Source organism: Saimiri boliviensis, chromosome 5, assembly GCF_048565385.1.
Source record: "Saimiri boliviensis isolate mSaiBol1 chromosome 5, mSaiBol1.pri, whole genome shotgun sequence".
Lineage (NCBI taxonomy): Eukaryota > Metazoa > Chordata > Mammalia > Primates > Cebidae > Saimiri > Saimiri boliviensis.
This window is the reverse complement of record NC_133453.1, coordinates 22,984,468-23,009,465: the sequence shown is the minus strand read 5'-3', so window position 1 is coordinate 23,009,465 and position 24,998 is coordinate 22,984,468. Positions and strand designations below refer to the sequence as shown.

Below are 24,998 nucleotides of genomic sequence, written 5' to 3'. Positions count from 1 at the left end.
CGATGACATTTGAGGAGCCTGTGGTCACATAGCCAATAAGTCCTGAATTCTAAATAACTTGCTTTTTCTCAGCCGCAGCATCTGAAATTTTAGCAGCTGGTAAAACAGTAAATAACGAAACTATTGATTTTGGGGTGACCTATTTAGTAGAACACTTTTCCTGGGCCAGTCTTACCCCTTTGTCTCTGTAATTTTAAGCTACAGAAGTAAAATAACAAATACCAGGTCTTGGCATTGAGAAGCAGTCTTGGAATAATATACTTCGCACTCAACGAACTCATAAGGCACTGAGTTCTCGGACCTCTAACTCACAGAAGACAGCTCATGCAGTCTCCTTTGGCCTAATACTCTCCTTAGCAGCCTTTCTCTCTTCTTCAACCCTTCATATAGCCATAAATAATAAACTAAAATATTTATGGCAGTAATTCGACAAATATTCCAAAGTCAGACTGCAAACCACTTAAGATCGATCGTAGCAACTTTTCCCACAGGGATCTGTGCTCAGGGTACTTTATGCCTAGAGAAATTTGAAATTTCAGACTCAAAGCATTTATGACTTGGAGTCCAAAGGTTATTTATTTATAGGTGATTTTTCTCAGGTCTTTTGATAAAGTAGGAGAGTGAGGAACTCAGCCCTTCTTTGGCTGAATTAAAACCTAAAGGTTAAAAAAAAACCCTGCTAAGTGATGGAATATGAGCTTTTATGAACTCCAACTCTTCAGCACAGCAGCTTTCCCCAGGAAAGTATGCTTCAGTGCTTCCTTCCATTGGACATCTTAATATTTCATTCAGTTGGGCCATGATTAATATTTCCATATTTTTGTTCTTTCCTCTTGTTTTCCAGAGGTAAGGAATGATATTGGACTCATTGCCTTTGTTTCTTGGCTGCAGTTTCAAAATGAAGACTCAGAAGCAGTTTAAATTTTCTTTTTTTTTTTTTTAAGAGGTGGGATTTCACCATCTTGGTCAGGCTGGTCTCGAACTCTTGGCCTCCCAAAGTGCTGGGATTACAGGCATGAGCCACCGTGTCCAGCCACAGTTTAAATTTTCATCTAGTTTTTGCCTCCTATTCTGAACTCACTGCTTCTCCATAAACCCTCTTGATAACTTCAGTTCTTAGAGATACCCAATATGCTTTTCCTAAGTCACATATAGATGGCTTTGAAGAAGCAGGGTGGAACTTTCTATGATTCATATAGGTTGATTTTCAGCTGGGCTAGCATGCTTCAAAGAAGCCGGTTTCCTGAAAAGGTATTGTCTGGTCTCTGTATCGGCTTTTTAACACTCATAAACCATGATATATATTCCATTATTTCCCAGCAGCCCTGGAGAGCAACTTAGTCTTGGTTCCTTTCACAGGTGATGGAGCAGAGATCATGTGAAAGATGACGTACTTAATTAAGAGGTGTTGAGCGAGTTAGACAAAAATAAATGTAAAAATGTGTGCATTTTGTTTGCTAGCCCCTAAAACAAAGTAGAATCATTGAGTTACAGGTAGCTAGTTGATAAGGCAGTAGAGTTTCATTTGTTTCTTGCTTTGGACTTCAGGTCCATTCTTTTGTTATCTGTAGAGTTCCATGTAGAGGTAAATAGGATCATTTGTATTCCCCCATTTTATTGATAATAGGGGAGAACACAAAGGTGTAAGGGTGTTAGTTTGTCCCAAAGCATGAGTGTGATGAGAAAGCTAAAGTTGTAAAGCAGATGTACTGACTATTCTCCTCAGTGATTTTGTGGTGTTATTTTGTGCTACACTGTCTATTTTAAGTTCAGAGCTGGAATTTAAAAAGCAAGACAAAACTAGGGTAGAACTAAAGAGGGCTTTGTGAAGGTGAGTGGTAAGTCCTTTGATGATGTAAAGGAAGAGAGAAAGATGAATAGGAAGACTTACAGGTGGATTTTGAAGTGGAATGAACTTGCTGTTTTGTTTATGGCCTGAAATTATCCTTTCATTTCAAGTGTATTAAAACCATTCTACATTGCACTTGGCCAGTTTCCTGCTGAACGTATTACTCCTAATACCACTGTCGAGTGGGAGAGGCATTGACCAAAAGATGACTTTTTGTGGTTTACATACACAAACAGATACATAGCATGCATAGATTCAACAGCCGGTGAAAAACAAAAGCTATAGTTGACCCTTCCTTTTTTATCTTCTATTTAAAGCAAGTACAAAGGTTCAGGTCCATGAGAAAATGAATTGTGTACTCTGATTGGCTGTAACCTAAAATTTATACAGAATGGTTTGATCTTAAGTGAAGCTCAAGAGCCTTTCCAGTTCCCCTTGAAGGTAAGCAGCAATACAGTTATCTTAACTGAGGGCCTTTTTTTTGTTGTTTACAGAAACAAACCAGAAGCAGTAGAAGTAACATTTGCAGGTAAGCATCTTTATCTCAACCCCCTTAAGAAAAGGCACAATATGAAAAATAGGAAATAGGCTGGGTGTGGTGGTGCATGCCTATAACCCCAGCACTTTGGGAGGCCAAGGCAGGTGGATTACCCGAGGTCAAAAGTTCAAGAACAGCCTGGCCAACATGGTAAAACCCCGTCTCTACAAAAAATACAAAAATTAACCGGGCATGGTGGTAGGCGCCTGTTATCCCAGCTACTCAGAAGGCTGAGGCAGGAGAATCACTTGAACCTGGGAAGCAGAGGTTGCAGTGAACCAAGATCGTGCCACTGCACTCCAGTGTGGATGACAGAGTGAGACTCTGTCTCAAAAAAAAGAAAAAGAAAAAAGAAAATAGTTCCCAAAATAAGCTTTGACATTTTGGATACTGTTCCTCATCAGGTCTTTTTGAGCTGAATAGATGACCATTTCATGTATCTAATCTATTGATGACAATGTAAAATTACCTGCTGATAAATTAGAAGTTTGGATTTAATTTTGTGGTACAAACTAAGGTGTTTTCTTTTTTTTTTTATTTGGAAATACTACATTATCTTCAAGTAGCTGTCAGTCTTAGTTTGCCTAGCACTAGAGTAGTAGGGAAACATGAATAGGTGAAGACCTGTTCACCAAGTCAGAGAGAGAGGTTGCTGCTTTCTATTCCCTATAAAGAATTAGGTGTTGGTACTATTCACTTGTTACGTGAATGAACTCAGAGGAATTATACATCTACCCTTTCTAAAACGAGAGTCCTTGACAAGATGATCTTGGAAGACTTTTGCAGCTCTGAAGTACTGTTATAGGAGGCCAGGCACTATACCTTTACCCTTCTTCTAACTAGCAATGCCAGATATCCTTTCGCAACTCTTATGACAGCTCCCTAAAGTAATGGCACTCAGCACCTACTTCTAGTTTCAGGAACCTATTCCTAGTTTCAGGAATTACATAGGCTGAGTCGGTCTTGTGTGTACTGCAGAAAGATAGAACCCAAAAAGAAGGGAGTCCTGTAGATTAGAAGCAACTTAAAAGATAACCAAATGTCATGTATGGATATTGTTTGCATCTTTTTTTTTTTTTTAAGATGGAGTCTCACTCTGTCTCCAGGCTGGAAGGCAGTGGTGCAATTTCTGCCTCCCAGATTCAAGAGATTCTCCTGCCTCAGCCTCCCAGGTAGCTGGGACTACAGGCACATGCTACCACGCCCAGCTAATTTTTATATTTTTAGTAGAGACAGGGTTTCATCAGGGTGGCCAGGATGGTCTCTATCTCTTGACCTCATGATCTGCCCGCCTTGGCCTCCCAAAGTGCAAGTGCTGGGATTACAGGCATGAGCCACCACACCCAGCCTTTTTATTTTTTTTTTTAAACAGAATCTCCCTCTTTTGCCCAGGCTGGAATGCAGTGGCACAATCTCAGCCAATTGCAACCTCTGCCTCCTGGGATCAAGTAATTTTCCTGCCTCAGCCTCCCAAGTAGCTGGGACTGCAGGCACACACCACCATGACCGGCTAGTTTTTCTGTATTTTTAGTTAAGAGGTGGGGTTTCACCATATTGGCCAGGCTGGTCTCGAACTCCTGATCTCCACGCCATGGCCTCCCAAAGTGCTGAGATTACAGGCTTGAGCCACTGTGCCTGGCCTTGACTGAATATTTGATATTAAGAAATTGTTTTTTAAAATTTAGGCATGACAGTAGTATTGTGGCTATGTTTTTTTTTTTAACAAATAGTCTTCTGTATCTTCCAAAGATATATTCTGAAGTATTTATGGATGAAATTGTGTGTTGTGTCTGGGATTTGCTTCAAAATAAATCATTGGGAAGGAGGGTGTCTAAATGAAACAAGAATTGGCCATGTATTAATAATTATTGATGCCGGGCGTGGTAGCTCACCACGTATGAGGTCAAGAGTTCGAGACCAGCCTGGCCAACATAAAAAACCCCGTTTCTACTAAAAATACAAAAATTAGCCGGTGTGGTAGCATGTGCCTGTAGTCCTCAGCTACTCGGGAGGCTGAGGCAGGAGAATCACTTGAACCCAGGAGGCAAAGGTTGCAGTGAGCCGAGACTACGCCATTGCACACCAGCCTGGGGGACAGAGTGAGACTCTGTCTCAAAAAAAAAAAATGATTGAAGCCTTATGATGGGAATAGGAGTTCATTACACTGTTTGTTCTGCTTATATACATGTTTAAAATCCAATTATTTCAGCACCAAGCTGTGATTGAGGAAAGAATAGCTTCGTAATTTTAAGGAAGAGCAAAGAGATGAGTACTCAGCATTTCTTTCCCAGTGTTTCTGCTGATTTGTCACATGGATGTAAAACAAATTCCATTTTACTTATATGCCTCCTTATAAGAGGTCTTCCTGTGGCCTACAGCAGGGTAGGTGCTTAGAGAGATTATTTCCCATTCCCAAGTTATTAAGCAATCTTACTTGCCTTACTCACAGATTTCGATGGGGTCCTCTATCATATTTCAAATCCTAATGGAGACAAAACAAAAGTGATGGTCAGTATTTCTTTGAAATTCTACAAGGAACTTCAGGCACATGGTGCTGATGAGGTAAGATCTACGTCATTTTCCTTAGGACTCTTATTTCCTTACCTTTTATTGGCAGCTTGCCATTCATGGAAGATCCATGGCACTAAATCACCCCAGCTGTACAATATGCTCACCTAACTAGGGGCTCTTGACTTGATTGCTGTAATGAATTAAGTATGTTCCCCGAAAAGGTTTTGACTCTTTGCTTGCTTACTTTAAAACAGTGGAAACAAAAACAGCTTTAGTTCTCCAAAAACAGCAAAGAAGACTTTTCCTTGATCTGTACAAAAATAGCTGTTGCAAGAATTAGGTTCTGTTCTATTTTTGTAATATTATCAAGGCAGATAGATAACTTCTGGCTTGCTCAAGTTTTGTAGTCTCAGGTTCTCATTCTGGAAATTTAGGCACAAATAGCTGTCTTTTGACATTTTTAATTTAGTGTTCTTTAAAGCTAGCCTCTTTAACTATCTCTTCTTCTTTATAACTACCTTAGGGGAAATAAGAAGGGATGTCCAGACACCAGACATTACGAAACTTTGGTGGCCATGCCTTGTTCACTGGCTTCTTTGAATAGTTAAGTAGCAGGTTTGGTTCCTGTTGAACTGTATTTGCTCTGGGGAGAGCCATTTATGGAAGAAAGAAAATGCTATTACAGCAGCATGTGCACGTTGTGGTTGGGTCTCAAAGCAGGAAATATGACTCAGTTCCTGAATCAGTTTTCAAATTTCTTACTGTTAACAAACTAGGTTCTCCTTCATCTGTTAAATGAAGATGTAGCCATAGCTGTTTTCTTTCTGAGGAGTCGCTTTTGAATTATTTAAAATTTATATAATTTAAAAAAAATGGTTTATAAAGGAATATGACCAAAAGCTTGATTAATTTTTTAGCATGAAAACTAAAATTGGTCTTACTTTAATACCAAGAGCCATAGGTTGCTTCCCTTAGTTATTCAAATGCAATTGATTTACTCATAAATTCAAAGAAATAAGAAACATTTAGAGAATTTGGAATACAGGTTACTTTACTGGAGAAAGAAAAGTTTCAGGAAGAAGACCTAATCCCTAAAAGCTTATGAAGAATTGTTTTGCAAAAGATAGTGGCTGACACTCCTTTACCAGATAAAGGGTGAAAGAAAACAAATGGCTGTTAAAGCAGCCCAGCTCTTGCTCTTTCTCTCTCCCTCTCTTTCTCTCTCTCTCTCTCTCTCTCTCTCTCTCTGTCTCTCTCTCTCTTTCTCTCTCTTTCCCCCTCTCTCCCTCTCCCCCCCCCGTGTATGTGTGTGTGTGTGTGTGTGTGTGTGTGTGTGTGTGTCTGTCTGTCTGTCTGTCAGTCTGTCTGCCTGTCTGTCTCACTCTGTTGCCCAGGCTGGGACTGTAGTGGCACCATCTCGGCTCACTGCAACCTCCACCTCCTTGGTTCAAGCAGTTCTGCCTCAGCCTCCTGAGTAGCTGGAATTACAAGTACACACCACTACACCCAGCTAATTTTTGTATTTTTCATAGAGATGGGGTTTCATCATGTTGGCTGGGCTGCTCCTGAGCTTCTGACCTCAGGTGATCCGCCTCCCTTGGCCTCCCAAAGTCCCTGGGATTGCAGGCTTGAGCCACAGCGCCCAGTTGTTGTCATTGTTGTTTCTTGTTTTTTTGTTTGGTTGGTTTTGGTTTGGTTTGGTTTGGTTTTTTTGACAAGGTCTTGCTCTGTCATCTAGGCTGGAGTGCAGTGACATAGTCACAGCTACTGCACCCTCAACCTTCCAGGTGCAAGTGGTCGTCCCACCTCAGCCTCCTTAGTGGCTGGAACTACAGGCACATGCCACCATACTTGGCTCATTTTTTGGTTCTTTTATAGAGAGGAGGTTCCACTATGTTACCCAGGCTGGTCTCAAACTCCTGAGCTCAAGAAATCCTCCTTCCTGGGCCTCCCAAAGTGCTTGGATTATAGACATGAGCCACCACACCCAGCTGTAGCCCTGCTTTGGATTAGCTATAACTACCTGAAAAGAAGTGTTAAAATATTTGAACAGACATTTTTTTAATTGTGTAATCATTCTCCCTAGACAGTCTTCACTAGGTGCAAGCCTGCACAGTGGCATGCACCTGGAGTGCCAGCTACTTAGGGGGTTGAAGTGGGGAGGGTAGGGGGTTGAATTGGGGAGGGTCGTTGGAGACCAGGAATTCAAGTCCAGCCTGGACAGCATAGTGAAACTCCATCTCAAAAAAACGAGAAGATCTAAATACAGTAATAATAATCCTGGAAAGAAAGAGTTAAGCTAGATTTCTTTTTTCTTTTTTTTAATTTTTTTTTATTTTTTTTAGAGATGGGGTCTCGCTATGTTGCCCAGGCTGGAGTGCAGTGGCTATTCACGGGTGCGATCCCACTGCTGATCAGCACAGGAGTTGTGACCTGCTCTGTTTCCGACCTGTACCAGTTCACCCCTCCTTAGGCAACCTCGTGGTCCCCTGCTCCCGGGAGGTCATCACGTTGATGCCAAACTTAGTGCGGACACCTGATCAGCATAGCACACTATAGCCCAGAACTCCTGGGCTCAAGTAGTCCTCCCACCTCAGCCTCCCGAGTAGCTGGGACTACAGACATGCGCCACCATGTCCGGCAAGCTAGATTTCTTATATCTCCTTTCCATTCTGTGCTTTTCTAACAGTGGAGCTCCAGAACACGTTGTTGTTCTTGCAGCCACCACAAGGGTCAAAGAACCAACCCCACCCACTCAAGTGGGTGGAGTAAGTAACATTCATAGTGTTGGAGCAGAGTGCACAGTAAATGGCTCCCTGGGTTGGTTAAACAGTGACCAACCCATGATAACCACAGGAAGCTTATTACTTGGTCACAGGCCATTTTTAAAGGCAGAATGCCTCTGCTGCTGGAGTAGGAAGGTAATGGTGATGAATGATAGGTGGCCTCCACCCATGTCCTGGTGTCATACTGGGAGAGAGGGTACAAACTGAAAAGTGAGTCACGGTTAAAAGTGCAAGTGAAGTCACAAGGAAGCGTTGGCTGGTTTTACTAAAGGAAGGGAACAAAGGAGTCGAACATGACAGAAATTTGGTTCTCAGTACCTCTTATCTCAGAATACTAACTTTGTAAACTTGAAATTAAACTAAATCTTAGGGATTTGAACTAAATCTGTGGTTTCTCCCACATCTGATTTCCCCTTTCTCAAAATACCAATAGTACATGCAACACAGAATTGTAGCTCAGAGGTAGCATGCTGTTTTAAATTCTTGGGATATGCATGTTGCTTTTTTAAAAGAAGTGGTATATCAGACACCTGAAGGTCAAGTCTCTGTGTGTCACCAACAAACTCTTGTGACCTTGAGCCCCTCCTCTCAGTTCCTCTTTGGTAAAAGAGATGCCTCACAGTGGCTGTGCAATCACCAAATAGGAACTACATTTGGCATTATTTATCTTTTGCCCTTGTATAAAAAAATACAGTCTTGCAGGCTGAAAGTTTCTTCTAGCTGTAGGAAAATGGTTAAATGTGGAATATGAAGAAATTACTGCTGGGCTCATGCCTGCAATCCCAGCACTTTTGGAGGCCAAGGCAGGAGCATCACTTGAGGCCAAGAGTTCAAGCCCAGCCTGGGCAACATAGTAAGACCCTGTCTCTGTATATAAATAAATAAAGAGGCCTGGCACAGTGGCTCACACCTGTAATCACAAGACTTTTTGGGAAGCCAAGACAGGTGGGTTGCTTGAGGTCAGAAATTCGAGACCAGCCTAGCCAACATGGTGAAACCCAATCTCAACTGAAAAATACAAAAATTAGGGCCAGGCGTGGTGGTTGACGCCTGTAATCCCAGCACTTTGGGAGGCCGAGGCTGGTGGATCACAAGGTCAGGAGATCGAGACCATCCTGATCAACATGGTGAAACCCCATCTCTACTAAAAATACAAAAATCAGTTAGGCATGGTGGTGCATGCCTGTAGTCCCAGCTACTCAGGAGGCTGAGGCAAGAGAATTGCTTGAACCCGGGAGGTTGCAGTGAGCCAGGATTGTGCCATTGCACTCCAGCCTGGGCAACAAGACCAAAACTTTGTATCAAAAAACAAAACAAAACAAAACAAAAAAAAACAAAAAACAGAACAAAGGCCTGGCATGATAGCTCATGCCTGTAATCCCAGCACTTTGGGAGGCTCAGGCGGGTGGATCATCTGAAGTCAGGAGTTCAAGACCAGCCTGACCAACATGGTGAAACCCTGTCTCTATTTTAAAAAAATAAAATAAAATAAATTAGCTGGACATAGTGACAGGCACCTGTAATTCAGGTACTAGGGGCTAAGGCAGAAGAATTGCTTGAACCAGGAGGCAATGGCTGCAGTGAGCCGAGATCATGCCACTGCACTCCAGCCTGGGCAACAGAGTAAGATTCCGTCTCAAAAAATTAAATTAAATAAAATGTTGGTTTTTTAAGCCATGTCTTTCTGGAAGTAGTTTTCACCAGGTGAAGCAGTCACAGTGACAGAGAAAAAAAATAGGGAGTCTCAGTCTGGTTTTTGTTGCTACAACAGAATACCACAGACTGAATAATTAATGAAGAAAATATGATTATTTGACTCACATTCTGGGACTGGGAAATCCAAGAGCATGGCACCAGCCCTTTCCCATCATCTTATAGCAAAAGGCAGAAGGGCAAGAGAGGGACAGACTCATTTTTTTTTTCTAACAACCCTTCTTGTGATAATAAACCAACATCCCCTTCAAGTAACAACATTTATCCGTTCATGAGGGCAGAGCCCTCGCAGCCTAACCCCCTGTTACATCACAGCAGCAGTTAAATTTCAACATGTGTCTAGGCATGGTGGCTCACTCCTATAATCCCAGCACTTTGGGAGGCCAAGGTAGAAGGATCACTTGAGCCCAGAAGTTCAGGGCTGCAGTGAGCTATTGCATCACTGCACTCTCACCTGGACTACAGAGTGAGACCTTGTCTCCCAAAAAAAAAAATCATATATTTTGGCCGGGCATGGTGACTCACACCAGTAATCTCAGCATTTTGGGAGGGCAAGGTGGGCAGATCACTTGAGGTCAGGAGTTTGAGACCAGCCTGGCCAACATGGTGAAAACCCCGTCTCTACTAAAAATACAAAAATTAACCAGGCATTGTGATGCATACCTCTAGTCCCAGTTACTCTGGAGGCTGAGGCAGGAGAATCACCTGAACCTGGGAGGTGGAGGTTGCAGTAAGCCAAGGTCGCACCACTGCACTCCAGCCTGGACAACAGAGTGAGACTCCCATCTCAAAAAAAAAAAAAAAAAAAAAGTCATAAATTTTAACATGAGTTTTTGAAAGGACATTCCAACCATAGCAGAAGGTACAAAAGGGGTTCTTGGTTTTTTGGGTATTTTTTGTTATTGTTGTTTTCATTTAACTCAAAAACCTGGAAAGTAGCTAGCATAGGTTCTGGTGGGGAAAAGACATGTAGAGTGTACAACCTTCTGTGGACACCAATATTAATAACTAGCTGAGATTTCATTGTTTACTGTCCTTTGCCTTAAAAGCTGGTTGTGCACTGAGTAACTTTAAAGCATACAAGATCAGCAGACAAACAGGTCAGTTCCCAGCAGTCCTGGTTTTTCCTCTTCATTCACCTGGGTTAGTGGCTCAGCCTGTGCTTAGGTTGATGACTAACAATCTGGTCTCTCACTTGACATTTGCCATCCCTCTGCTGTCTTGAAAACAAAACATGATTAAATACAATGTGGGATCTGGAAGAGAACAGAGAACATATTAAGGGTATAGTCAAGTCCTAAAAAAGTAAAGGATGAGCTTTGATTAAAGATTCTCATCTCAGCTTTGTGACCTGTTTGGTGACTAAACCCACTTCCCCTCTGTCTCTCCTTTCCCATCCACCAAATGAAAGTTAGGAAGAATGCTAACTTAGAAAAAGCTTGGCAAGTACAGTACTTTAAAAATAATGAAATTATCATGGCATTTGGATTAACGTATGTGGTTTTGTTTTGTTTTTATTTTCTAGTTATTAAAGAGGGTGTACGGGAGTTTCTTGGTAAATCCAGAATCAGGTATGTAGTCATGTTAGCAACCATGGAATGATGTGGGAAGAGAGGTGTCCTTCATACATTATGCTTTTTTTACCCAAAGGATTTCATTTAAATATTACAAATATTTCTGCATGAACCCATTTCTAATTCAGTTCCCTGCATAAAAATAGCTTTTAAGGTGCTTTGCTTTGTCCAGTGTGGAATACAGTAGAGGGTACAAAGTTGTTGTATGGCATTATTAACATTTACCTGATGGGGCCACATGACCCTTACTTAATCTTTCAGCCAGAGGGCCACATTTGTTTGTTCGTGATGATTAAAGTGCCTTTAAAAAGAATGAGCAAACATTGATTCCCACCCTCGGCCCTTAATAACACATTTTTCTGCGCACTACATATTTGGAGAAGGAAGAGGAACATTCACAGCACTATTCTTGTGATTTCAAGTAATAAAAATATCAGACCCTTTCTTCTTTTTTTTTTTTTTTTTGAGACGGAGTTTTGCTCTTGTTACCCAGGCTGGAGTGCAATAGTGCAATGGCGCGATTTCGGCTCACCGCAACCTCCGCCTCCTGGGCTCAGGCAATTCTCCTGCCTCAGCCTCCTGAGTAGCTGGGATTATAGGCACGCGCCACCACGCCCAGCTAGTTTTTTGTATTTTTAGTAGAGACGGGGTTTCACCATGTTGACCAGGATGGTCTCGATCTCTCGACCTCGTGATCCACCCGCCTCGGCCTCCCAAAGTGCTGGGATTACAGGCTTGAGCCACCGTGCCCGCCCAGACCCTTTCTTAATCCAGTCTTCTAATAGGTGGTCTCAGCATTTATGGCCAGAGGAATTGAAAGGCACCATGTCATCCTTGACTAAAACAGCTGTGTTATACTGCTTTCAAGAAGGTTTAAAGCGAACAGCCTTTTTACCCTGTGATTCATTGGCATGTCTCAAATTTAGCAGGACCCCAGAGTGAAAACCAGGTAGTAAGACCATTGGAACATAATACTTTTTACTCAACTATTATAACTTGGGTACCTTAGTTAGAAGTCTTCTAAGAAGGAAGTTCTGTGTCACTTTTTTTTTTTTTTTTTTTTTTTTTTTTAAAGACAGAGTTTTGTTCTTACTTTTGGTTGCCCAGGCTGGAGTGCAATGGCATAATCTCGGCTCACTGCACCCTCTGCCTCCCAGGTTCAAGCAGTTCTCTGCCTCAGCCTCCTGAGTAGCTGGGATTACAGGTTGCCACTACCACGCCCAGATAATTTTTGTATTTTTAGTAGAGATGGGGTTTCACAATGTTGGCCAGGCTGATCTTGAATTTCTAACCTTGTGATCTGCCTGCCTTGGCCTCCCAAAATGGTGAGATTACAGGCGTGAGCCACTGCACCTCTGTCACTCTTAGCAGTTGCTGGTGCTAGCTTACTTCCTCACCTCACCTATTTTTTTAGACAGAGCCTCATTCTGTTGTCCAGGCCGGGATGCAGTGGTCCAGTCATAGCTCATTGCAACCTCCTTCAAATCTTGGGCTCAAGCAATCCTCCCACTTTAGCCTCTCAGTAGCTGGGAACTACAGGCACTTGCCACCATACCCAGCTAATTTTTTTATTTTTTTGTAGAAACAGGGTCTCACTGGCTGCTGCCCAGACTGCCAGAACAGACTAAGGAGGTCTCAAACTCCTAGCCTCAAGCAAACCACCCACCTCGGCCTCAGCCTCCCAGAGAGTTGGGATTATAGGCATGAGCCACCATACCCAGCACCTTTTTTTTTTTTAAATCTCCAAATTGGTAGGATGAATGTGTCACAGAAATAAAAGCCAAGATAACACTGTAGGCTTTTGGCAGAATCAGCATATTAAAGAAAGAGAAGTAAAGAAACAAACAGATCTAGGACAGAAAAAATCAAGTCCAGAGTCTTGGGCATGCTTGTCAAAGCCAACATCCTGACGTGAAAAGTAGATTTCTGTCTCTGGGCCTCCTCCTGCCTCCCACTAAATCATAGATACCACCACATTGCAGACCCTGTCTTCATACAAGTGTAAAATGTAAAAGTATGTGATAGTAGTGTCAATCAGGCACAGTGGCTCACGCCTGTAATCCCAGCACTTCAGAAGGCCAAGGTGGGTGAATTGCTTGAGCCCAGGAGTTCGAGACCAGCCTGGGCAACATAGTGAGACCCCTGTCCCTCCAACCTGGATGACAGAGCAAGGTTCAATCTCAAAAAAAAAAAAAAAAAGACAGTAGAGTCTCTTTTTTAATGGGTTTATCATCTAGGCATGTTTGGAAAAACTCAGCAAATCATAGTAGATTTTTACTTCTCTTCATCCTTAGTATATTCCGTTCATCATGTTAGAAGCCTTACTTAAACTTTAGCTTAGCTGTAGTTTTATTTGCTTTGTTTTATTTGGCTTCCTAAAACAAGCAAACCTCAGCTCTAAATCTTTTCTTTTTTAATCTAATCTTATAGTCTGTGTGTTTATCTGGTTTTCAGCTACCCAAAGTGGAATGATGTTATTTAATACTGGAGCGCCAAAAATGTGCTAAACATTATCTATTCCAAAGATTTAGTCACCTATCCTTCCAAAGAGCCCCTGCTCAATAAAAAATATAGACTTCAGGAATGTTTTTGAGAAAAAATGAAATAGTAATGAGGTATAAAGGTTTCAGATACTTAGAAGTGTGAAATCCATACATACAGTTCTGGCAAAGTTATTCCTGTCAGTTGCCTAGAATATAAAATGATCCTCAGTGATACACAAATACTCTTGCAAAAACATCTCTAGGCCTTTTGACACTTATTAATCATTTGATTCAATAATCAAGTGTTCCAGCCCTGCTTCTGGAAATTAATAGTGGACATGCTGTCAAGGCAGGTCAGCCAACTGTTTCAGTACCTGTTTATCTGTTGTGATGACCTATCATGTTCCACACATTTTAAGTACTATACATTTTTTTTAATGCTCTCAACAGTCTCCCCTATCTCCATACCCCCTCCCCACCTTTTTTTTTTTTTGAAAGAGGTTCGCCCTTGTTGCCTAGGCTGAAGTGCAGTGGAGCGATCTCAGCTCACTGCAACCTCCGCCTTCCAGTTCAAGCGATTCTCCTGCCTCAGCCTCCTAAGTAGCTGGGATTACAAGCACCTGCCACGATGCCTGGCTAATTTTTGTATTGTTAATAGAGATGGGGTTTCTCTATGTTGGCCAGGCTGGTCTCCAACTCCTGACCTCAGGTGATCTGTCCACGTCAGCCTCCCGAAGTGCTGGGATTATAGGTGTGAGCCACCACACTTGGCAATTTTTTTTAAGGTCATGACATGACAACGCCAGGACTTGGACCCAGTTCTGTTCAACTCAAAATAGAGTGCCCTACACTTAAGTATCATGCTGCATTTGACAAGTCACGTCACTTCTTTGAATCTCCTTTCCCTCCGTAAAACAGTAACCTTATCTAACCTGCAGACTTCAAAGCATTGTTATGGAGATCAAATGAAGTAAAATGTTTTTTAAAATACTGAAAATTTTACAATGTATGCCAGTAAAAGCTATTGGGGAGGTATATGTATGAACAGATAGTTGGTTTTTCTACCCTTCCTCCACAGAGTTGGCAGCGGCACGGAGAATGGTCTATATTATTATCACAAAGCTACCCATGTGTTGGCCGTATTGATACTTGGCACATTAAACTATTAGAGAAAGATATGTGGCTCCTTTACAACTGTATCTGGAAGAGTAAAAAGTAAATTTCCAATCAGAGTTCCTAGGTTATGACCATCTCCCATTGCATATTTGCAATCGGTCGTCTTTGATACTAATTCAAATTTTTTATTAACATTAGTTTAGGCTGGGCGCAGTGGCTCATGCCTGTAATCCCAGCACTTTGGGAATCCGAGGCCGGTGGATTGCCTGAGGTCAGGAATTCGAGACCTGTCTGACCAACATGGTGAAACCCCGTCTCTACTAAAAATACAAAAAAAAATTGGCTGGGCATGGTGGCATGCGCCTGTAATCCCAGCTACTTGGGAGGCTGAGGCAAGGGAATTGCTTGAACCAGGGAGGAGGAAGTTGCAGTGAGCTGAGATCACGCCACTGCACTCCAGCCTGGGCGACAGAGCAAGACTCCATCTCAAAAACAAAAAAAAAGCTTGTTAATTATATATATTTACAAGAATCTTTTAAAAATTAAGATTTTATTTCACCTCATTTTGCCCTACGAGGTAGATGGAAATGGATTGCCTGGATTAAAAGTACAGACACTGAGACAAAGTTAAAATGGCAGTAGAACCTAGAAAAAAATATGTGTTTAATTACCTCTAGTCTCTATTTACTTGGTTGAGATGGTATGCTGCTTTTTTTTTTTTTTTTTTAATATAACTGCTGGTTTGTTTGTTTCCTCCCTCCAGGATACAATGTCTCTTTGCTATACGACCTTGAAAATCTGCCCGCATCCAAGGACTCCATTGTGCATCAAGCTGGCATGTTGAAGCGAAATTGTTTTGCCTCTGTCTTTGAAAAATACTTCCAATTCCAAGAAGAGGGCAAGGAAGGAGAGAACAGGGCAGTTATCCATTATAGGGATGATGAGACCATGTGAGTATAAATTTGGTCCTAAAGCCTGGGTATGGCCGTCACACCACCATGGCACCTACTGAAAGAAATATGGCTTAGTCAAACCTTAAGCTGTATTGTGTGAAAGTGTTTTTATCATAAAATATCTTAAGCCAGCATATAGATGATAGGGCAAAAATCAGCCACTCCTCATACTCTCCAGATACTGAAAGCTGACAGATGGTGGAAAGAGAATCCAGTGTCTTCCTTTAAGGCACCACTGTTCTGAGTCCCCTTTAAGAATATAGCCTGGATAGTCAACAGGCAGGGTGGCCATAGGTTCCATATTCTATTTACAAGGCAATAAAATCTACTTCTGATAATTTCCATCTCCTGCCTCTCTTAGGGTAGGGCATTCATGTTTTACACTGACTTTGTTGACCATAAATATCATCTCATTTGGCACGCCTTTATATTATGATTCAAGAGATTTATGACTTTAGCCTTCTGATGCACTTGTAGATCAAGTTATTGACAAAACTCCGTTCTGATTCTGTACTTACCCTCCTGGGTTTTGTTCCCCTCAGGTATGTTGAGTCCAAAAAGGACAGAGTCACAGTAGTCTTCAGCACAGTGTTTAAGGATGACGATGATGTGGTCATTGGAAAGGTGTTCATGCAGGTATGGAGCATACATCTTGGGGGAAAACCATGCACAGTAACTTATAACTTTGCAACAAAACATACCATAAGCATAGAAAATAAAAAGAGATCTAGCAACTCTGTTAATGTTAGAATTTGTTGAAAATTTTGTAGACAACTCCAGCAAAACTCAGTGAACGTTGTTTGGTTTTGGTTTTGCTATTGTTGGTTTTTTTGTTTGTTTTTTGGGGGGTTTTTTGGTGTTTTTTTTTGTTTCTGTTTTTGTTTTTGTTTTTTTTGAGATGGAGTCTTGCTCTTCTCACCCAGGCTGGAGTGCGATGGCACAATCTCAGCTCACAGCAGCCTCCGCCTCTTGGGTTCAAGCAATTCTCCTGCCTCAGCCTCCCGAGTAGCTGGGATTACACCCACCACACCAGGCTAATTTTTTGTAATTTTAGTAGAGACCAGGGTTTCATCATGTTGGCCAGGCTGGTCTCAAACTCCTGACCTCAAGATCTGCACTCCTTAGCCTCCCAAAGTGCTGGCATTATAGGCGTGAGTCACCACACCCTGGCATTGTTGTTGTTTTTTGAGATGGAGTCTCAATCTGTCACCAGGCTGGAGTGCAGTGGCATGATCTTGGCTCACTGCAGCCTCCTACTCCCAGGTTCAGGTGATTCTCTTGCCTCAGCTTCCCGACTAGCTGGGGCTGCCGGTGCATGCCACCACACCCAGCTCATTTTTGTTATTTTTAATAGAGACAGCGTTTCACCATGTTGGCCAGCCTGGTCTCTATCTCCTGACCTCATGATCCGCCTGCCTCAGCCTCCCAAAGTGCTGGGATTACAGTCATGAGCTACCACGCGCAGCCTGATATTTTTTTTTTTCAGTGGTTCCAGTTTTACAGGACAGAACTAAAGGGTGAACTGAGAATTAAACATACTAACTATAAGTGAATATTATGTATCCTTCCTACTGTTGAGTCTTTGACCTAACCTCTCGTGATTCCTCAGATTTCTAGTAAGGTCTGCTCTTGGTTTAGAATGGACTCTATAGCAAATTCTTTGGTAGTAGATAACCCATGAACAGATAGAGTTGTTGAACTGACAGGCCCTGAATTTGGATGGGTCACAATAGAGTACTTCCCTCACAAGAAGCTCATCTTAAGAGGAGTCATGAGAGTTAGCAGGGCATTTAGCAACTGGATTTGTGGTGTAGTTACATTCAGATCATTGTGTACAGTCAGTTACTGGCTCAAAGATGGTATGAGTTCATTGGTTAGGTGACATTCAGGCTGATTTCTTCTGAGATGGCTCAGCATTCCAAATCTAGTACAGTGGTAAAATTTTTTTAAAAAACATTAGTGCCGCCACGTGCGGTGGCTCACGCCTGTAATCCTAGCACTTTGGGAGGCTGAGGTGGTGGATCACCTGAGGTCAGGAGTTCAAGACCAACCTGGCCATCATGATGAAACCCCATCTTATATTAAAAAAAAAATTTTTTTAATTACAAAAAACATTAGTGCCTTCATTCTGTTCCTTGGCAGGTTGGTAAAGATTTTTAAATTCTGAAGCAGACTCTCTTTTGCCAAATAGAATTGAAAGACAGCTGTGCTTAACAGTGAGGATACTTTGCATAGCCTTCTAAGTGGCTAGGAAAATCTTCAAAAGTGATATCCTCAATTTGATCCATACCTAGTGGCTTTTGTGTTTTGGCTAATTAATCAGAAGCTCTAGTTTGGGAGTCCCTATACAGAAAAATTGGAATATTGACACTTCAGCATTTGCTAGTGCCGAACTTGATGAAAGAATATATAAATATACATGTATCTCTTTGGGTCCTAAAAGTAAGCCTCTAGATAGGCATTGCAAGTGTTTTTATGCAAAATTGACAGGGGAATTAAATGTAGTAGCTCAGAAATTGGGCTAAATCCAGAGTAATAAACTAACTTTAAAAGCTCTGAAGTATATATTTAGATTTGGCTGGTTTTTTACCAATCTTGTTCTATTTTATTCCAGGAAACAACTTATTTTTATACTTCAAACAGATCTTTGGAGAGTGTACCAGAGATTTGTTCCTTAGGAGAATTTTGTGTATTCTTTTTTGGCATATGAATTTAAATGCCTCCTTCAGGGTACCTGTGGTAGGGCACTTATCTAAAAGGGAAGACAAAGCCTCTAGCATTTTGGCACTAACAGGATCTCTAGATAGTAACTGGCCTGGTGCAGTGCTAGACTCAGGAAGTCATCTGCCCTGCCACCCTTTCCAAATTCAGAGGCTGAGGTAATTTGTTGGAAATGACCATCGAAAACTGGACTTCTGCTGGGTTTTCCCAAAAACTAAATAGAACTTTATCCTAGGCCTGGAATTGTAAATTTCTCGGAAAAAGAGTAATGGACACCTGGCACAGAAAGTTGTACCCTGCGAACACTGAAGTTCTTCATGGTCATTAGTCTACTTGTTGCCGGCCTTTGTGGGCTTTCCCTTCCATCTTGCACATCCAGCCTGATCAGAATTCAAGTCTTGCTTTTGTCGTTTGGCAAGCAGGCTCCGAGGAATGCTTTCTGCCTTTCAGAAAAAGACAGGGACTTTATTCCTCCACTCTCATAGATGTCTTACTGCTAGTGGTGTGGACATACGAGCTTAGTACTGGAGAATGTCTGATAGAAGCCATCATTTCAACGCTTATTCCATGAAAAGCAATAGGACCAGTAGTTATGCATTTGGAGATTAGCTTACAGTGAACTAGAATTCTTTTCATATTGTAAGATCTTAAATTCAAGTTAGTAATAAATAACTGGGAAAAGTTAAGTGGAAACCACTGGTTTCTATGCGTTCAGGGACAAAAGACACAAGCATCTGCCTCTTAGGCAGTTGTAAAGATGTTATTTTGAGGACTGTTTCTGCCTGTTTACATATGTGGTTATGTCCTGAACCGAGTCTTAGTAATTTTGGTAGATATTGCCAAACTCTTCTCCATCGGGGTGGTACCATTTTATCATCCACTAGTGATGGATAGGAGTGCCTGTTTTCCCAGAGCGTGTTGTAAACTTAGATTTCTCCTGATCTGATAGGTGAAAAGTGGTATCTCTGTCCTCCCACGAAGTCAGACCGTCTTTTCTTACGTTATAGACCAGGCGTCCCCAAACTTTTTACACAGGGGGGCCAGTTCACTGTCCCTCAGACCGTTGGAGGGCCGCCACATACTGTGTTCCTCTTACTGACCACCAATGAAAGAGGTGCCCCTTCCTGAAGTGTGGCGGGGGGGCCGGATAAATGGCCTCAGGGGGCCGCATGTGGCCCACGGGCCGTAGTTTGGGGACGCCTGTTACAGACCATTTGATTTGCTTAGGAAGTGTCTCTATGTCGTTTACCAAATTCTGTGGGGTCATCGATCTTCTCAGTTTCTTCACATACTAGGGAGTGTAGCCTTTGATTTGTGATTAAGAGTTGAAATGTTTTTTCTGCTTTGTCACTGGACTGTGTTTTGTGGGATTTTTTCCCCCATGTTGAAGTTTGTTTTTACGCAATCAAATTAATCAGTCTTGCCTTTTATGGCTTCTAGATTTTGAGTTACAGTTAGAAAGTCATTCTCTGCTCCAAGGTTATAATAAAGAAATTTACCTATGTTTTCTGAGTATTTTACAGTTACATATTTTATATACAATTTGTTCTTATTTGTTGAGAGCTCCTCTTGGTATATGGTATGAAAGAATTATCTATCTTTTTTTCTAAATGGCTGCCCAGTGGTCCCAGTAGCAATTATTTCCATAGTTACACCCCTGATTTAAGATACTACCTTTATCATATACTAAATTCTTGTATATATTTGGATTTATTCTGAACATCCTATGAAAATAGTACTTTGGAAGAGAGGAATAGTCTGATGCTCAAAAGACATCCTAACCAGAAGGAGAGTAAAAAGACAATATTACTGGTTTACATATAACAAATACACCAATGAAGATGGATGGCTGTTTGGCTGTGTTTGTTTGTTTATTTAAGTTTTATTTAGGAGAGAGAACCAAGAAGCAAAGACATCAGATAATCTAAAGAATAGGCCTAGCCAGCCACAGTAACTCAGGCCTATAATCCCAGCACTTTGGGAGGCTTAGGCAGGTGGATCACTTAAAGCCAGTTTGAGATCAGCCTGGCCAACATGGTGAAACCCTGTTTCTACTAAAAAGGCCAAAAATTAGCTGGAGATGGTGGCACGTGCCTGTAATCTCAGCTGCTCGGAAGGCTGAGGCATGAAAGTTGCTTGAACCCAGGAGGTAGAGGTTACAGTGAGCCAAGATTGCACCACTGCACTCCAGCCTGGGCGCTGGAATAAGACCCTGTCTCAAAAAAGAAAGAATAGGCCCAAGCCAGAAACATATTGTTGACTGAGTCTCAAATATATTATTTTCCATATACAAAACTAACGAGTGCTAATAAGTCACCACCGGTTTATGAATACCCCATTTCGCTGTGAATACCACATGTACCAATGAATTGGAGCCTTAGAGACACTTAATAAACACAAGAAGATGCAGACAGTTATGTATCTGTTCTTTTTAATCCCCTAAGACTGACAAGTAAAACCAGTAGAAGTAAAAAAGCTTCATAACCCCTTTGTAGAATAAAAGATGTTTTCTAGAGAAGAGCAATTTTAGAAGCTTTGCTCTAAAGATTTTATTGATGAATTCTAAACAGCAACAGGATCTAAGATAACCTCAGTGAAAAAGACTTATGTAGAGGCCCAGAGAAAGCACGGTAGTTTATCACCTATGTTGGTCCAAGGGAAAAGGATTATCAGTACTTTTCATCCCATTTTGAAGATCTTACTTGTTAAATACTTTGCAGTTTCTCCCTTTTGAATCAAGTGCAGTGGTAGCAGCTAGCACTTGTAATATTTCAGGTTTAGTGTAGTTTATTATTAACCACCTGCTGGTCTGGAGGGCTTCAAAGGTCACACCACATAGAACAAACTCCATAGCATGAGTTGCCACTCATCTTACACCCACTTCTCTTCTGGTTGCTTTTGCCTTATCTTGGCAGGAGTTCAAAGAAGGACGCAGAGCCAGCCACACAGCCCCACAGGTCCTCTTTAGCCACAGGGAACCTCCTCTGGAGCTGAAAGACACGGACGCCGCTGTGGGTGACAACATTGGCTACATCACCTTTGGTGAGCAGGATGCACTTGCTGCTTTCATGCTGCTTTAATGAGTTCACAGTGCAGAATGCCTAAATCTGCACAGAACCTTGGTTAACATTTTAAGGTAGGCAGAAGTAGGCATACCAACTTGTTCCTGTTGCCATTGCTGTGACTAAAGGAGGGATGTCACGGTATTAATTACAGAGCAGGCCATGTGCTATTTTTGTACAGTAATCGTTTCCTTTTTATTTTTTCCCCATTTTTCTTAAATCTTGAAGAAAAATAAGACTGAATTCTGATATCAAGAGTTAAGGAGGCTGGGTGTGGTGGCTCACACCTATAACCCTAACACTGTGAGGCTTGAGATGAGGAGTTCAAGACCAGCCTGGCCAACGTGGAGAAACTCCATCTCTGCCAAAAAAATACAAAAAAAATTTAGCTGGGCATGGTTGTGGCATGCACCTGTATTCCCAGCTCCTCAGGAGGCTGAGGCAGGAGAATCCCTTGACCCAGGAGGCGGAGATTGCAGTGAACCAAAGATCACACCATTGCACTCCAACCTGGGTGACAGAGTGAAACCTTGTCTCAAAAAGGAAAAAAAAAGAGTTAAGGATAGGCCGGGCACAGTGGCTCATGCCTATAACCCCAGTGCTTTGGGAGGCTGAGGCTGGTGGATTGCTTGAGTCCAGGAGTTTGGGGCCAGCCTGGACAACATGGCACAACCTCATCTCTACCTGTAATCCCAGCACTTTGGGAGGCCAAGGCATGCAGATCACTTGAGGTCAGGAGTTTGAGACCAACCTGGCTAACATGGTGAAACCACATCTCTACTAAAAATTAGTTGGACATGGTGGCATGTGCCTGTAGTCCCAGCTCCTCAGCCAGCTGAGGCATGAGAATTGCTTGAATCCAGGAGGCGGAAGTTGCAGTGAGCCGAGAGCATCCTGCTGCACTCCATCCTGGGCAACAAAGGGAGACTGTCTCAAAAAAAAAAAAAAAGATAGCGAGGTGGTGGTGCATGCCTGTAAGTCACAGCTACTTGGAGGCTGAGGTGGGAGGATTACTTGAACCCAGGAGGTCGAGGCTGCAATGCTGTGATTGCGCCACTACACTCCAGCCTGGGTGACAGAGCAAGACCCTGTCTCACCACAAAAAGGAGTTAAGAAGAGAACCACCTAAGCAGCCAGGTGGAAGCTCTCTGTCATTTGGCACGTCTTGGTTTTTTGCTTATTAAGCCCAGGCTCTAGCCATGATGCACGGACTCCACTTTTTCCTGGAAGAAATTCAAGTCTTCTTCAGTTGCTCCAGCCTCAAGCACTAGCTGATTACGATAGCTTACAGTTTGGAGTTAACAGTTCATTCGTACTGCACCTGATGCCACTGGAATGCCCCCTTTTGTGAAATGTAATTTAATTCACCTTACCGGTAAAGGTGAACCTGTTTAAGAATAAACTGAATGTCTTGTTCTACCAAATTTCATTAAATCTGAGCTGTACACTTTTTTCTTTCTCTTTGTCACCCAGGCTGGAGTGCAGTGGTGTGATCTTGGCTCACTGCAACCTCCACTTCCCAGGCTCAAACAATTCTCGTGCCTCAGCTTCCCGAGTAGCTGGGACTACAGGCACATGCCACCACACTGGGCTGATTTTTGTATTTTTAGTAGAAACAGGGTTTTGCCATGTTGGCCGGGCTGATCTCAGCCACCTTGACCTACCAAAGTGCTGGGATTACAGGCATGTGCCACCATGCCCAGCCAGCTATAAAATTTTTTTTTTCTTTTTTTTTTTTTTTTTTTTTTTTGAGACAGAGTTTCACTCTTGTTACCCAGGCTGGAATGCAATGGCGCGATCTCGGCTCACCGCAACCTCCGCCTTCTGGGTTCAGGCAATTCTCCTGCCTTAGCCTCCTCAGTAGCTGGGATTACAGGCACGTGCCACCATGCCCGGCTAATTTTTTGTATTTTTTAGTGGAGATGGGGTTTCACCATGTTGACCAGGATGGTCTCGATCTCTTGACCTCGTGATCCACCCACCTCGGCCTCCCAAAGTGCTGGGATTACAGGCTTGAGCCACCGCGCCCGGCCTTTTTTTTTTTTTTCTTCAAGATTTTATCTTTGAATCTGGGATGCATCTTACAACTCAGGGCATGTCAGTTTGATTGGCAGCGTTTTTCTCTTGTACATAAAATTACGGCAGACTTACAGTCATAAGCACCTTAGATTCTTTGAAATACAGTTATCTTCTATTGTGGTATTCATTTACTTTCAGGTCAGGCAAATTGACACAGAAATTCCATACATCCTTAGGAGGCATTCCTTTTCATTTCAACAGAAACAGAAATATCAGAGAACTCAGGGTTTTGCAGATAGTGAGTAGGGGAAGTTGAGCAGATAAAGAAGATTCCAGAAAACCAGGGCAAGGGGAGGCATGCAGGTCTGCTCCAGTGCGAAGGACTGCGTGATGACCACACAGTTCTTTTTTTTTTCTTTTGTGAGACGGAGTCTTGCACTGTCGCCCAGACTGGAGTGCAGTGATGTGATCTAGACTCACTGCAACTTCCGCCTCCCGAATTCAGGCAATTCTCTTGCCTCAGCCTCCTGAGTAGCTGGGATTATGGGGAGACACCATTATCCCTGGCTGATTTTTTTATTTTTAGTAGATACGGGGTTTCACCATGTTCCCCAGGCTGGTCTTGAACTCCTGACCTCAGATGATTTGCCTGCCTCAGCCTCCCAAAGTGCTGGGATTACAGGCATGAGCCACCAAGTCCAGCCTCACACAGGTCTTTAGGTGGCCGGTGCCACAGCGTGGACTTCACTCAGGCCCAGTCAGAGCAGCTCTTCCTACCTGGCCTATCAAGAAGGTTCAGGTGCTGGTTTTCACAGGGAGACTATGGGAAATTCTCTCGCATCTTATTTTCTGTGAATGTTTACCCTATTTCAGCACCAAGGACCTAAGACAAGCAGCTGCATTTCCTAATCCTGATTCCTTAAGGTAAACTGTTACAGCCAGTTAGTGTGATTCTGGAGTGTGCCCAACTGCAGAGGCAGGAGCTAGTACACGTGCAGGAGACCAGGAATGGATTTCAAAATTCATAGTGCAGAATCCAGACCTAGAATGGAGGCTCAGGGTCAAGCCCTGTTTTTCCATGGGCTCCTCTGTTCACACTCATTGACACTTCTCCTGGTCACGCTGTGTATCCTTCCATGTCTCAAAAAACAACCCTGACATAGCCTGGTAATACTGACATGAGTGGAGTGTACTTCAGAGAGAGCGTGAAGTTCACTAGACTGTTGTTCTTCTCCACCTTCAGTGCTGTTCCCCCGCCACACCAATGCCAGTGCTCGAGACAACACCATCAACCTGATCCACACGTTCCGGGACTACCTGCACTACCACATCAAGTGCTCTAAGGTGAGGGCGGGCAGCATCACAGCCTCTGTGCTCTGGGTCTTTCCCTGCACCAGAACTCATAACAAAAAGTCATTCCGTTAGTCTAGGCTGTGAATATTGACTCTTAGGTAGATAAGTTCTAGAGGCTTCAAGAAATCATGGCCTTTCTTCATCAAGCCACTGTCCCCCTCCCCTCCCCATAGCAGAGATGAATATGTTTCTAGAATTGCTCACCTACCTGCTTCCCTGCAGGGGAATATTCCCAAGGTGTCTGTTCCCAGATGCCCCTGATGACCTCTCCTAATGAAAGCAAAGCTGTCTTTCTAGACCGTGACTGCACTTCAGTACCT

The 24,998-nt window shown here is 42.6% G+C and overlaps 1 protein-coding gene across 3 annotated transcripts in view; it reads left to right on the top strand.

Annotated features, from left to right (window-relative positions):
* The window catches only part of ARPC2 (actin related protein 2/3 complex subunit 2), a 35,515-nt gene that overhangs the window by 6,852 nt on the left and 3,665 nt on the right, over window positions 1–24,998 (top strand). For all 3 annotated transcript variants that reach the window (XM_003925545.4, XM_074399029.1, XM_074399030.1), the window contains 7 exons: window positions 2,344–2,378; window positions 4,837–4,949; window positions 10,923–10,968; window positions 15,334–15,520; window positions 16,066–16,159; window positions 21,160–21,286; window positions 24,569–24,669. In XM_003925545.4, the coding sequence (XP_003925594.1) occupies window positions 2,344–2,378; window positions 4,837–4,949; window positions 10,923–10,968; window positions 15,334–15,520; window positions 16,066–16,159; window positions 21,160–21,286; window positions 24,569–24,669 (703 nt within the window). The remainder of the gene's footprint in view (window positions 1–2,343; window positions 2,379–4,836; window positions 4,950–10,922; window positions 10,969–15,333; window positions 15,521–16,065; window positions 16,160–21,159; window positions 21,287–24,568; window positions 24,670–24,998) is intronic.